General features: G+C 38.5%; 1 protein-coding gene across 1 annotated transcript in view; it reads right to left on the bottom strand.

The window, feature by feature from the left end:
• The window catches only part of CFDP1 (craniofacial development protein 1), a 114,466-nt gene that overhangs the window by 73,515 nt on the left and 25,217 nt on the right, over positions 1 to 15,734 (bottom strand). The window contains exon 5 of the mRNA XM_079119685.1: positions 13,278 to 13,397. Within this exon, the coding sequence (XP_078975811.1) occupies positions 13,278 to 13,397 (120 nt within the window). The remainder of the gene's footprint in view (positions 1 to 13,277; positions 13,398 to 15,734) is intronic.

Raw genomic sequence — 15,734 nt, 5'->3', positions numbered from 1 at the left:
CTCCAAAACACATTCTATGAAGCCAATATCACACTGATACCTAAACCAGACAGAGACACATCGAGGAAAGAAAATTTCAGACCAATATCCTTAATGAACATCGATGCAAAAATTCTCAACAAAATTGTAGCAAATTGCATACAAAAACATATTAAAAAGATAGTGCACATGATCAAGTGGGTTTCATCCCAGGGATACAAGGTTGGTTCAACATCAGGAAATCAATAAATGTAATTCACCATATCAACAGACTTAAAGTCAAGAATCACATGATTATTTCAATAGATGCAGAAAAAGCATTTGATAAAATACAGCACCCCTTCATGCTCAAAACACTAGAAAAAATAGGGATAGTGGGAACATTCCTTAACATCGTAAAGGCCATCTATGCTAAGCCCATGGCTAATATCATTCTAAATGGTGAAAAACTAAAAGCATTCCCCCTAAAAACTGGAACAAGGCAGGGATGCCCTCTTTCACCACTTCTATTTAATATTGTCCTTGAAACTCTAGCCAGAGCAATTAGACAGACCAAAGGAATTAAAGGGATATGAATAGGAAAAGAAGAACTCAAACTATCCGTATTTGCTGATGATATGATTATATACTTGAGCCAGGAAATTCCACCAGAAAACTTTAAGAACTCATAAGTAAATTCAGTAAAGTAGCGGGATATAAGATCAATGCACATAAATCTAATGTATTTTTATACATAAGTGATGAATCTTTGGAAAGAATAATTAGGAAAACTATCCCATTCACAACAGCCTCGAGAAAAATAAAATACTTGGGAATCAATCTCACAAAAGAGGTGAAAGACCTCTACAATGAGAACTACAGAACACTAAAGAAAGAAATTAAAGAAAACCTTAGAAGATGGAAAGATCTCCCATGATCTTGGATAGGAAGAATTAATATTGTCAAAATGGCCATACTACCTAAAGTGCAATACAGATTCAATGCAATTCCAATTAAAATCCCAATGACGTACATTACAGAAATAGAGCAAGCAATTATGAAATTCATCTGGAAGAATAAGAAACCCAGAATAGCTAAAAAAATCCTTAGCAGGAAGAGTGAAACGGGGTATCGCAATACCAGATCCTCAACTCTACTACAAAGCAATAGTAACAAAAATGGCACGGTATTGGTACCAAAATAGAAAGGTAGATCAATGGTACAGAACAGAGGACACAGACACAAACCCAAATAAATACAATTTTCTCATACTAGACAAAGGGGCCAAAAATATGCAATGGAGAAAAGATAGCCTCTTCAACAAATGGTGCTGGGAGAATTGGAAATCCATATGCAAAAGAATGAAACTAAACCCATATCTCTCACCATGCATGAAACTAAACTCAAAATGGATTAAGGACCTCGGAATCAGACCAGAGACCCTGCAGATTATAGAAGAAAAAGTAGGTCCAGATCTTCAACATGTCGGCTTAGGACCAGACTTCCTCAACAGGACTCCCATAGCACAAGAAATAAAAGCAAGAATCAATAACTGGGATAGATTCAAACTAAAAAAGTTTCTCTCAGCAAAGGAAACTATCAGCAATGCGAAGAAAGAGCCTACAGAGTGGGAGAAAATCTTTGCCAATCATATTTCAGATAGAGCACTAATTTCTACAATATATAAAGAACTCAAAAATCTCCACACCAAGAATGCAAAAAATCCAGTCGACAAACGGGCTAAGGAAATGAACAGACACTTCTCAGAAGAAGATGTACAAGCAATCAACAAACATATGGAAAAATGTTCAACATCTCTAGTAATAAGAGAAATGCAAATCAAAACCACCCTAAGATTCCATCTCACCCCAATTAGAATGGTGATTATCAAGAATACAAGCAACAACAGGTGTTGGCGAGGATGTGGGGAGAAAGGTACACTCATACATTGCTGGTGGGGCTGCAAATTAGTGCAGACACTCTGGAAAGCAGTGTGGAGATTCTTTAGAAAACTTGGAATGGAACCACCATTTGATCCAGCTATCCCACTCCTCCGCCTATACCCAAAGGACTTAAAATCAGCATACTACAGAGATACAGCCACATCAATGTTCATAGCTGCTCAATTCACAATAGCCAGATTGTGGAACCAACCTAGATGCCCTTCAATTGATGAATGGATAAAGAAACTGTGGTATATATATATACAATGGAATATTACTCAGCCATAAAGAATGATAAAATTATGGCATTTGCAGGCAAATGGATGAAATTGGAGAATATCATGCTAAGTGAGATAAGCCAATCTCAAAAAACCAAAGGACGAATGATATCGCTAATAAGTGGATGATGACACATAATGGGGGGAGGGAAGGGTTAATGTTAGGGTTAGAGTTAGGGTTAGGAAGGGGGGCAAGAATGAAGGAAGGAAGGACTGTATAGAGGGAAAAGAGGGGTGGGAGGGGTGGGGGGAAGGGAAAAATAACAGAATGAATCAAACAACATTACCCTATGTAAATTTATGATTACACAAATCGTATGCCTTTACGCCATGTACAGAGAAACAACATGTATCCCATTTGTTTACAATAAAAAAAATACATAAACTATAGACCAATATAGACAAACCAAGTCCATTTTTCCTTAAGTGTATGTATCAATACAATATGTTAAAATGGCACAGGGAAGGATCTGCATACAACAATAAAGCAGTTACCAACTATTAACCTCTAGGGCTGGGAATAAAGAATTAGGCAGGCAGAAAAGAACTTTCACAGCCTTTTTTCTGAAAAAAATTTAAGTGGTGATAGTATGGTCATTTTTACTTTCTTATATGTAATTTAAAAAGTAAACCCACAAGCAAGAAAAACACTTTTGTACCTCAAGGACAAAAAAGAGAAAAAGCACCTTTCTCTTTCTAACAAACACAAATGTAGGGTTGAAGAGAAAACAAATTCTAATAAAAAATCTAGAAACTGCATAGAACAAAGAAATCTTATACCAAGAACTGACCCTAACCAGAAAACAAAAACATACCATACTCATACATCAGTCAGTCTCAGATGCTTCAGGTTCCTGAGAGCTACCTTTTCAGGGGGAACTCTGCCCTCTAGTGCCCACTAGTGCCCATTAGCAATAGCTACCAACACATGAAGTTAACTAGAATTTTTCTCTTCATTCCTGGAGCATCACAACTCTCTCCTTAAATGAGGGTCTTCACATCCTTGTTCCTAAATCAATATCTATTATCATACTGAATAAACACTTTGACTGTCATAACTTCCAAGTGCCTCTTCCATTCTTTCCCCTACATACCGGAGAAGCACCAAAAGCACTTTAACTGACTCATTTTTCACACCAAGAGAAATCTGGCATAGTCATAAGTATAAGAAAATATAGAAAAATAGTTTTATGAGTTTATAATACAGATAATCTCACTCTTAAAACCATGGTTTTTGGGGCTGGGGCTGTAGCTCAGTGGCAGAGCATTTGCTCAGCACGTGTGAGGCACTGGGTTCAATCCTTAGCACTGCATAAAAATAAACATATAAAATAAAGCATGCTGTCCATCTACAACTACAAAAAAATAAAAATAAAAATAAAAACCATTTCTTTTTTTGAAACTTGTTGGCATACTATAATTCAAGAATAAGAACAAAGGAGGGACTGTGGGTTGTGACTCAGTGGTAGAGTGCTTGCCTAGTGAGGCACTGGGTTTGATCCCCAGCACCACATTAAAGAAAATGAAATATACAAAACAAAGGTACTGTGTCCATCTATAACTAAAAATATTAAAGAAAAAAGAACAAAAGAAAAAGTAATAAAGTTCATCTTCTTATAGGATTTTCTCAGAACACTAGAATTTGTTCAACTCCGGAGAACCCTTTAAACCATTAGTAACCCTTCCTAGATTTACAGTATTTGCTGTAGGTATCCAGTCTAAATTGTCAAAGATTACCCCATCCTGGTAAGTACAAATGAAAAAGTTCTGGTTTCAAAAGCTTTCCTGTGTTTGGAATCTCACTTAGATGATCACACTGGCAGGAACTTCATTTCCTGATCCAGATGTTAAATATCAACTCCTTGCCTCATTCCCAAAAGAACATCTTAACCCAAGTTGGACCAGGAATCTTATCTGGCTCCCCTGGAAAAACCCTCACATAAGCTGCCCACATGATTCACACATCAACAGGAGTTGGCCATCATATGGGAAAAGCAACAGTCCATTATTCCCCTGGTGACAGATCACATCTTATCCACAGTGTTATTGTTGACCGTTGTCAGGTTATCAACATGCAAACACAATGGGAATTCACCTTAGAAATGTGCCAGTTCCTTCAATTTCACAAGGCAGAAATGAGATGGAAATACAGTACAGAGAACCTGGTTAACCCATGATTAAAGGAGAAAAGACTTACAAAGGAAATACATACTAGCCTTCAAAGACCCCCTCATTAGTTATAAAACTAGCAGATTCTTTTAACAAACAAGCAAATAGGACCAAACAGGAGGTCAAGAAAGCAGTTGTATGGCCCAGTGGTAAGAGCTCAGGCTTCATTCCCAAAATGGATCTGGACTAGAATCCTGGCACCAGTTAATTATCAACTACATAACCCCAACAAGTTAACAATGTCCCTTGAAGTCTAAGACTCAGTGTACTGACTTGTGAAATAGGCACGAAGTTAATACCTACCTCTTAACAGTGTTATGTGGATTAAATGAATCAATGCAGGGAAAACACTTAGCACTGTGCCTTAAATGGGACTCTGTGCCTTAAATGTGACTCAGTAGTTAACAAATAGGAGTTATTTATTCTTTTAAAAAGGGTGATGAAATTCTTTTTCTTTAATGCTGGAGACTGAAACCACCAAGGTCCTGCTCGTGCTAAGAATGCTCTACCTCTCAGCTCCAGCCCCAGTTCAGTAACACAACACTATAGTCTGAGAAGATACTATATCTGACCTAGAAATCAAATTGTTTCCAAAAGGAAACTCACATGGGCATTAAAAGGAAACATTACCCTAAACTGGGGAGAAACAGCTTCCTGTAAGAACTAAGGAATGACACTGCTGAGTAAGGACAGAGAAAGGCTGAACTGAAGATATTTTGTACTGGCCCATTTTTTCAGTCGGCAAAGGGGGAAGGCAGTGGTAGAATATCTCATTTCTCAAGAAAAAATATAAGTCCAGACATTTAAGTTAACTTTTAAAATACTGACCAAATAAAAACATAAAAATTCAGTGACTCGGGAAATTAAGGCGGGAGGATCTCAAGTTTGTGATCAGCTTGGGCACCTTAGTGAGAACCTGTATCAAAATAAAAAAGAGCTGAGAATGTAGTCAGAGATACAGTACCCCTGGGTTCAATCCCCAATACATATAAAAAAACAAAGTCCCCCACCAAAAACAAACTCCAAAGTAGGACAGATCTGGCTCACGAACTGTCAGTTCTGAGTGAGAGCCCTGAAGCTGAAGGAAAAGTGGTTATGTAAACACTTTCAGGGGCACCTGAAAGAGTATTTCAAAAGGGATATTGCTGGCATTTGGAAAAGGAAATTTATTCAATACATTAACTATCCTAAGCAACACGGGACACTTAACATCCTTAGTGAACCCCATTCACTAAGTACCAGTCGCTTTCTCGAGTCATGACATTAAAAAAAAAAAAAAAAAAAAAAAATATATATATATATATATATATATATATTTATTTCTGAACACCTCCTACTGGCAGCACTGTATCCACTACAAATAACAAAGTTTAATTCAAAATTCAGGGAAAAGGTCAAGGATATCTATTTACAAACAGTAATAAAATTAGGACAGGGTCAGTTGTGAGTCAACTGAACTAAAATCCAAAAGTGTCATCAACTAGGAAATCTCAGAGTAAGAAGCTTAAAGCTGATTTTGGAAACAAACCAAGACTTTCCTCTTATTACTTCTACAATAAACTCTTACAGAGAAAACTGCTTTCTTCTCTTTTCTAGTCAGTGTTACTGGATATCATAGTTTTTCATCAGTCTCTTTTTCCTGCAATTGGAGCTTACATATAAAACTAAATGCTCAGAGATGTGACAGTGCAAGAAACTGAGGTACAAAAGGCACCTTACTCCTAAGACATGCTCTTGAACTTTCCCTTACAGTTTGTTCTTCAATCAAGAGGCTATCCAAGTTATCACATAACCTAGTAATTCCACTCCTAGTTACACACACAAGAGAAGTAAAAAGCACATAACCACATAAAAATGTGTACATGACTGTTCACAGAAACTTTATTCATAACAGCCCCAAACTAGAAACCACACTATGTCCACCAACTTGTGAAAGGATAAACTAAACGTAGTACAGTCATATAATGAAAGATTATTCATTCCACTGTATGAATAAAAAAGACATAAAAAAGAATGAAGTGGAGATAAATGTTACAAGATGGATGAACCCTGAATGCATTATGTTAAGTCAAAGAGCCAGACTCAAAAGGACAAATACAACAGGATTCCATTCATACGAAAAGTCCAAATAAGCAAATCTAGACACAGAAAATAGATCAGTGGTTGACTGGGAGAGGTGGAGTGAGGAGGTAGGGATGGGGACAGGAATGGGGATGAAGAGTGACTGCTAAGAGATTCGGGATTTCTTTTGGGAATGTCAAAAATGATCATAGTTGCACAGCACTGTGAATGTGCAAACCTATGGATATGCCATGTGCATGAATTAAATGGGTGAATTATATAATATATGAATTATATCTCAATAAAGCTGTTTTTAAGAAAAAAGTATATCCTATCATAAATTATTAAATTGACAAGACATCATTTGTTCTCTTAAATAAAATCACTTCTAGATTTCAAAAACTGTCACAGGCCATGTCTGCTGAATATCTCTATACCTTCCTCTAATTATCTGTCTCCTTTTGTGGGGGGAGAGGACCGGAAACTGAACCCAGGGGTGCTTAGTCACTGAGCCACATATTCAGTCCTTCTGATTTGGGACAGGATCTCACCAAGTTGCTTAAGGCCTCGCCAAGCTGCTGAGGCTGGCTTTGAACTCTCAATCCTCCTGCTGCAGCCTCCTGAATCACTGGAATTACAGGTGTGCACCCCATGCTCAGCTCCTCTAATTATCTTAATTATTACAATAACAAGAAGCCCTCACTTATAAGGGTTACTCTTTTGAAGCAAGTTAGATTTCCTCTGGGAATGATCATTCTCTTGCATCATATGACCTCACATGTAGATCTATTCACCAAACACATGGGCTCAAGCCAACTGATCAGGAGTCTCACAAAAGGATCAAACCAGGAAATGATGTCAGATTCTGAAGGTAGCTCTTTTTATTGTGGCTATTGTTCTTGTTGATATAAATGTATTTGCTGTGAATAATCTAGGGCCCCCTCTTCTCTCTTGGTAAAAATGTGTGAAATACAATTAGATCCAGTTTTGAACATGCTCCCAACAACATGACAGCAATCCTTTAAAAGTAAGAGGCCCTTGGGTTGAGAATGTGGCTCAGTAGTAGAGCCCTTGTGGAGCAGGCGAGCATCCTGGGTTAGATTCCCACCACTGCAATCAACCAATGAATCATATCAAACAAGCAATCAATCATCATGGATTTAGATAACTGTTTGATCATCATAACAAGAGATTCTAATTGAACATTAGAATTCCTCCCAATAGTGTTGTCTGATTTTTATTACTTTAAGTGAAATGGTTAATATTCTGTAGCAAAAGACAATATACCAAGAAATTTTAAAACTTAAAGCCACGAGTAAAGTTTATGTTGACTCATTTGAGGGGAGTGGGAGAGATCAGTTAACTGCTCAGACGACTTTGTTGCATAAATGAAAGGTTCCTGGAACTGGTTAAATATACTGAATACTGGCAAACTACTGGGTCAGGCATTACTATCGTCTCAGTCTTTAGTCTGGGTCTTGATCACAAGTGTAGCACTGTGAAGAATTTTATGCACTCTTGGGATAAACACCGCTTAAATTGACCCCACCCATGAGGTTGTTTGAATTCCAACAATAAGTCCTTTTCCTTTGCTCAAGAGACCAAGATGACAAGAGAAAACCACATGGGAAAATGAAGTCTTTCAACCTTAGATTTTACTGCTCTAGGTCATTCCCAATCTATAAGGAGGAAGCTAAATAGCAGCCCTGAGTGGCGCGGGAGCAAACCCAGACTTCTGGGATGCTAGGCAAGCACTCTACCACTGAGCCAAAATCTCAGTCAATACCAACAATAAGGATAATAATTTTGAAGACTAATGGGATAAGTAATAAATGATGGGTTGAAACCAACTGTAGCAAATGAGGGGCTGAAACCTGGTCAGCAGTTACCAGCAAATGCTGGTAGAAGCTGAATGCAAGTAGCTAAAGAAGCAGTAGTCAGGACTGGAGGTGTGGGGGAAGAGGTGGGTCTTGAGCTTGGGATGACAAGACCATGGGAACTGAGATACACCAAGTAAGCACTGTGCTTTCTACCACCAAACACAGACAACGTTCTTCTTGTAGTTTGATTCCGGCCTCTAATTACAAGAGGGTTTACTCCATTCTCAAAGCATAAACTTTGGCTTTTTATAGTCTAAGCAGTGTGCTATTTTAAACATGTGGAGGAAATGCATTTCCAGTTACAAACATTTGCTCTTCTGAATCTGTTCTTATTTGCTTGCAAAAGACGTGGGACAGGATGTTTTACTCTCCTGTTCTGGTCTTCCTGTATTGCTTAAATCTGTTTAGAGAAAAGGAAAATAAAGTGTTTCTGCTGTAAAATTTCTATAAAGTGAAGCAGCTCCCAAAGTGAAAATGTCTATGGAAAAATATTTTACTATGTGAAGAAATATACATGTGTGTGTATTTAAATTTCTTATTAATTTATTTTTTGGTACCAGGAATTGAACCAAGAGCTACATCCCAGTCCTTTATATTTTTTATTTCTCACTAGGTTGCTTAGGGCCTCACTAAGTTGCTGAGGCTGGCTTTGAATCCCTAGCCACTGGGATTATGGGTGTGTGCCCTGTACCCAGAATTTATTTTCTTTTAATATATTAGATTACTCCTATAGATTCTTTCTTGAAAAAACCTCCCCATGCTCTGCAGCAGATCCTAATGTTCGCACTGACAAAATGAGTTCACTCTGACATCCCAGAGCAAATGACTCCTCCTGGCATAAAAAGCCTTTCAATATGCATTTCAGAAAAATGAGCAGGCCAACCTTGAAGGTCATCCTGGATTTATCAGAAATTCAAGACACACTGTATCATAATTAAATGTATCCCCATTTTCATGTACAACTCTGAGGACTTTTGCTCAGGCATTTGGCAGATATATCCTTGTCATCTGTAATGTTCCATTACAGCTTTCAAAGAAACTGATTTTGGTCAAATTTCACTTAACCCCCTTTCTAAAGGAGTCAGCAGTTCCTTCATCTACTAAAAAATATTTCCCTGGAATAGCTCTTGCTAGAATCACCAGATTCCCTCTATGACTCTCTCTTCTCCTCTCCACCCCAGAAACTACCCTGTATGCACAACTTTCCTTAACCAAACTACAGCCAGACTCCTCTCACTCCTATTGTCAATTAAGCCTGTCCTTGATGGGCCTGCAGAGTTCAGTTTTAGGAGGAATCTTGCTAAGTCAGTTTAGAGAGAATCCCCTACATTGACAATTCATGTCTGCCTTCAGCAAGAATCCCTCTACCCTTGATGTACTTTTTCCACCCAGTGGCTCTCCTTTCTGCAATCTTTGTATAACCAGAGTTTAGCTCTCTTAATCTTGATACCTATCAAGTCCTCAATCAAGTCTTCCTGACTATTTTAATAAGCGTCAGAGTAATTTTTCCTCTAACAAGTGCAATGGGCAATGAATACCCTGACAAGAGACAGGTGGTAGGGAAGAAAAGGACATCTGAACATATGTTCCCTTGCCTTTTCCCTGGGAGGGTCCGTGGCTCAAATGAAGATCTCAGCTCCTGTGGGGCGAGCCGGTTCCACATAACCCTGTCTTCCACCCATCGACTGTTCCCCTTTTGCCCCTTTGGGCCTGTAGGTGGCAATGAAGTCTCATTATTACTAGTCCCAGGGACACCACGCTATTCCTGATCCTGTGGTTTTTCCATTACTTTGTGAGTTATTAAGTTCTCCTCAAAGTATTGGAATTTGAGGATGCCATCTGTTTCCTGCTAGGTCTATCTAATACAGTATCATCTCAGCAGATTTCTTATATTTGAAAGGCAGCAAGAGTACAGAAACAAGGAGAGATTTCCATGTGAGCAACTCAGAATTTATCCAAGCTTACTGTCAAGCTGCCACTTCTCCCCTCCCCTAGCTATCTTCATACTTATACCAGAGTGCTTTCTCAGACATAGTTTCCATGTAGAATTTCACAACATCAATAGGGATTATTCTAAGAAGAGGTCTCAAGGAAGCCAGAAGTAAAAACTGTGCTAGCTGAAAATATGCTAGAAATACAATATAAAAAATAGTCTTTATTTTTATCTGATAGTTATATTCAAAGGTCATTTTCACAGCAACACTTTTAATAAGTCCAAGAACATCTGTTTAATAATAGCAGATGCAAGTTGGGCAACTAACATAAAAGTCTTCTGAAGGCTAATTCCATATATAGCCTAGAGCAACATGTGCCAAATTCAGGTCATAGTAGACTGCAAAATTAATTCAGTGGGTCACAACATTTTTAAAATGACACATACTAAACACAATAATAGAAAATGGAAGATCAAAGTGAATCACATGTAGTAAGCATAAATATAATTTCAACAAGGTAAGCCCAGCAGTGTACATCTGTAGTCCTAGCTATTCAGGAGGCCAAGGTGGGAGAACAGCTTGAGTTCAAGAGTTTTTGTTGTTTTCTTTTGTGTACTGGATCAAACCCAGGGTCTTGTGCATGACAGGCAAGTGCTCTACCACTGAGCTACACCGGTAGCTAGAGTACAAGAGTATGAGGCCAACCTAGGCAATATAGCAAGACCTTGTTTCAGAATTAAAAAAAGAGAGAGAGAGAGAGGAGGTGGTGCCAGGGATGTAGCTCAGTGGTAGGGGGCTTGCCCAGCATGTGTGAGGTCCTGGGTTCAATTCCCAGCACTCTCACCAAATTTTTATTCTACTTTTTTACAAATCTATTTTTATGGGTTTAATAGGGCATAATGTAGAATGTATTCTTTTTTTTTTTTTTTTTTTTTTTTTTAACTATGGATGGCTGTCTCTTCTTTTCCAGAGAGCCTACATTCTCCCTTAAATGTGTATTCCTTGCTTTACCCAGAGGCATCTCTCTGGAGATCATCCCCATTCTCCCTTGAATAGGTATTTGTTTTCCTAAATAAACTTCCCTGTTCCTTTGGCAGATGGGTGCTGAAATTCTTTGTTTTATATGCCAAGAATGCAGCTGGTCCTGAGTCAAGGTCCCCCTTCTCTCTGGGAACTCCCTGGACCCTTCTTTAGAAATCTCTCCTGTGGTGCCAATATAGCAAAAAAAAAAAAAAAGGAGCCTGAAAGCTCACTGGCCTGAAGAGAACCCCATCAAACAATACAATGAATAAAAGGCTAAAAACACACTGCATCAGCCTAAAGATCCCTATTTTCTTTTTATCTTGACCCTCAATAAAAACAGTTTATCTTTGTCACCCAGTATAAGCATATCGATAACTAAAAAAAAAATTTATAAAACAAAATGTAGCAATATTTTAATTAATGACTGCAAAACCACAGCTTGAAAGCATCTGACTCAGAGAACATCAACAGGACCAGGTCTGGAGAATTTTTAACATTTCCATAAAGTTCTGTTCTTCTATAGCCACCTTCATCTGCTTTTGTGTCATTTCTACTGTGGCAGCAAGCAGTGAAATCCTTTTCCTTCTGAAATTTCTCTGAAACTACCATTGATTTCTGCTACCTGGGAGCTCCAGTGCAGAACACTTAGGTAACAAATAAAGATTACATAGTAGACGTAAGAAGATGTAGCAGAGTGGAGAAGGGAGCGCCACCCACATCTCCCCACATTAATCACATGCAGCATCCTACTCCAAGCACCTGCAGCAGCTCATGGCCTGAGGACTGAGGGCACGGAACGTGCAGAAGCAGTCCTGAGCCAATGTCAGGCCAGAGCTAGTGTAAATATCCCAGCCTCTTGGCCTTTCACTCTTCTTCACAGTCTCCAAGCTCCCCAGTAGGGCTGAGTTGCAGCCCCTACTAGCAGCAACCTGTTTGAGAACTCAGCCTTAACCAGCTGCTTTCTCCCTTTCGCCTCCTTTCTGGGACTTCCTGGAATCATCTCTCACATAAATGACTCACATGCAAACCTTTGTCTCAGGATCTGCTTCTGGGCAGACACATCCTAAGAGAGTATGTCAGTCTAACACAGGGTTGTTTAGAGTCAGGGCTGCAAAGAGGAGAAAGACCTGCCCTAGAAGGCTCACAATCTAATAGAAAAATCAATTATTTTTAAATAAAGAAGAAATAAAAGTTTAATATTTGGATCAAAGATAAGTACATTCATGGAGGGAAGGAAGAAGTAACAATCTCTAACTTAAGTTTCAAAGAAGCCAGTTTAGAGAATCTTATTCTACCCCAAACACCTGGGGATTAAAAACACAGAAATTTCTGTAGGAGTCAGCTGGGTGATCGCAACCATGCATGGGATGCGGTCTATAAGAGGTCCCTGGGGTTGCAGGCTTCCATTCTCTTACTACTGTGATGTTTTACTTCTTATGAAGAGCAAGAATTCTAGTCTTCAGCTAAAAACAATTCAAGTTACATGGAAAACTCAAAGGAAGAAAACATTAAAATCACAACAATATGTTAAGAAAACTATGTGTAAGTCACCTTTGATTCACCATTTTCTTTTAGGCGGGGTCTTGCTATGTTGCCCTGAATTCAAGTAATCTTCCTGCCAAAGCCTCCTGAGTAGCTGGGACTACAAGTATATGGCACTGTGCTGGCTTGACCTATGTTCCTTTGAAGTTACGAGGGATGGGAGTAAATACTCAACTCAAATCTTCATTCAAAGTTCTAATGAACTGCTAATATTATCATTCAAAATTTATTATTTTTAAATATAAACTTTACATGTTCAGCTTTGTGACCACAAAACTGTAAAACAGAGCTTCTTTCAGGCTGGAATTAAAGGAGAGCTATGGCTCATTTTCCTTTGCCTCTTCCTTCTTGGTAAATAGTTCAGCAAAGGCAGCATAATTCCCTCTCTCAAGAAAGAAGTCATGAGTACTGCAGTTAAGGCAGGTCCTACACGGAAAACAGCTTTTCCAAAGTGTCAAGTACACCTGGGAATGAGACTTGAGTACTCACCCTGACCCAGCAGGGAGTGACGGCACAGCTGAAGGGACATTAGCCTGTGGTTTTTCTTTCTCATTTTGCTTGAAGAAGGATTTGGCTTCTTTAGATGTAGCATCCACTTCCTTAATCACCCTGTTCCAAGGAAAGAGACATTAAATTTATAAGGGGAATAAAGAAAGAGAAAAAAAATCTAAGAAAAGAAAATAAATGAAAACTAGGAACATATCCACCGTAGGCCTTTTAATAAATTCTGGCTGTTGAGTTTTATGATAAAAGTTTTCTATAACAATTCTAGATAAAGGTACTTTCCCTAACTAAAGTTAACAAGTGAAACAGTGCATGTAAAATTTTATCTCCCTAAATCCTTCCATTACAGCTGTCATCATGAAGCACACTCCAGAGTCACCAATGAATCTCAGTGGTCACTGACAGGAAGGCTGAAAAAAACCTTCATAGTGAACCTCACATGTAGAGTAGCACCCAGACTCAAGGGTCAGTGAAAGCTGATAGAATATTGGGGAGAAAAATGCTTGTTTTTAAGAAGAAAAGCAAAAGCACAGAAACAATTAGAAATGTTCTGCAGAAGACTCCTTTCTGTTCTACACCTAAAAAACAACCCAAAGATTTAACACAATCCCTTAAAACAGGATAAATCAGCACTAATTTGGGAGTGAGAGAATGAAGCCTGAGGAAGAACCCTATCTAATTAAAATATGAAAAAAACTGCCCTCAATAAAACTGAGTCCTAAAGGATCAAATAAGAATACTTAAGGTGCCTAAAATTTCACATAAGAAGTACCCAATGCCTTCCTTGGCTTGGAACATGTGAGAAGTGTGTTACAATTCCATTCTATCAGGAGTGACCAAGATTATGGTCACTGTATTATGAGTGTTCAACCACTCATCCAGGAAAGGACTGGTCAAGAATAATGATAGGAAAATCCTATAAATCCACCTTGAAGGAATACAAGTCTCTATTTATTCACCTTCAAGGACAAATGTTCTTATTAAGAGTCATCTCATTCCTGAACTTAGTACTGTGTCTTGTATACAAGTGGCACAAAATGATGGTTGAGTTTGGAGCCAATATGAGATTGGCCAAACACCACATATCCAGAGGCACATGAGGAAGAAAACGATGCTTACTGTTGTGTACCATTAAGTCTGGGATGGTCTGCCACACAGCATTACTCTAGCAACAGATGGCTGACAGTCATGCAGAATGGTTCCAAACAAGCAAGCCAATCTGTGTGAAAGCACCCTCAAAAGATCATTCAATTGAGATGACAGGAATTTTAAAGAAGGTGGAGGAGAGAAGTAGGTGGAACCCACTTGAAAGTTTGTATCAGGAGCAACGAGGCCTCTGATCCCTTTTCCAACTCAAAACACAGGCTAGTGCCCTCCACTCTCAAGCCAACAGGACCTATTACCCTTTGAAAAAACAAAAACCATAGAAGATCCAGACTCACAAAGGAAAGGACTGAAGCCCATCCCGAAAACAGGAGAATTAAGTGAAAATCTACTTATTCTTCCCTTACCATAGCACCATGTGCTCCAGGGGGCAGTGTTCTACCCAACTCAGTGGAGTCTACCAGAAAGAAAGAAATACAAACTATAATGCATTATGCTACTGAGGTGTGCCATTCATTTGTTACCCAAGCTTGGCCTAGTCTAACCTCATTATATCAATTCCACTATTATGAATTTTTAAAAAAGAGAAAAGTGGGAGGTTATCAATAATAAAAGAAAATTTCCTTTAAGTGAAGGATAAGATTCTACAAAAAAAGAAGCCAAGTTCAATGGTGTATACCTGTAATACCACCTACTCAAGGAGGCTGAGGCAGGAGGATCACAAGTTCCAGGACACCTTGGCAACTTAGTGAGACCCTATCTCAAAATCAAACATAATAAGAGCAGGAAATACAGGCTCAGTGATAGAGCACCGCTCGGTTTAATTCCCAGTACTGAGGAGAGCCACAGAACACCTAACAAAGCAAAATTTAAAAGACCCACATCAAGGTACACCATTGTAAAATTTTAGAATACTGATGCAAGAAAAGATGAAGATCAAGTGGCCCAAGTTACAGAGAAAGGAAAGCAGCATTTATGCAACACATTTTGGTTTTGTTGCTTTCTTGTTTTACTGTAAGACTGACATGACTTTTGTAGCAGTGACCTAAGTACACATTTTTTTGAAAAGCAACTAGATCCTGGCACTGTGTTAGATATCCGACATACAGAGAAATATGATATGGCTTCTGTCCTTAAGGAACTCATAGTCCAGCATGAAAGCCAACCATGAGATCAAGTCATGACAATACATGACATAGAGAGCCAGAGAGGAGGCATAAAGAACATATAACCTGTGGAGATATCTTTCTTTATATCTTAGTGCCAAAATCTTACCCATATTCACTAGAAAACATGTTACATAAACTGGTATATTTCTTGAAGTCTTTGATAACTGAC

Source organism: Sciurus vulgaris, assembly GCF_902686455.1.
Source record: "Sciurus vulgaris genome assembly, chromosome: 17".
Classification (NCBI taxonomy): domain Eukaryota; kingdom Metazoa; phylum Chordata; class Mammalia; order Rodentia; family Sciuridae; genus Sciurus; species Sciurus vulgaris.
Note: the sequence above shows the minus strand (reverse complement) of the source record. Positions and strands in the feature narration are given on the sequence as shown.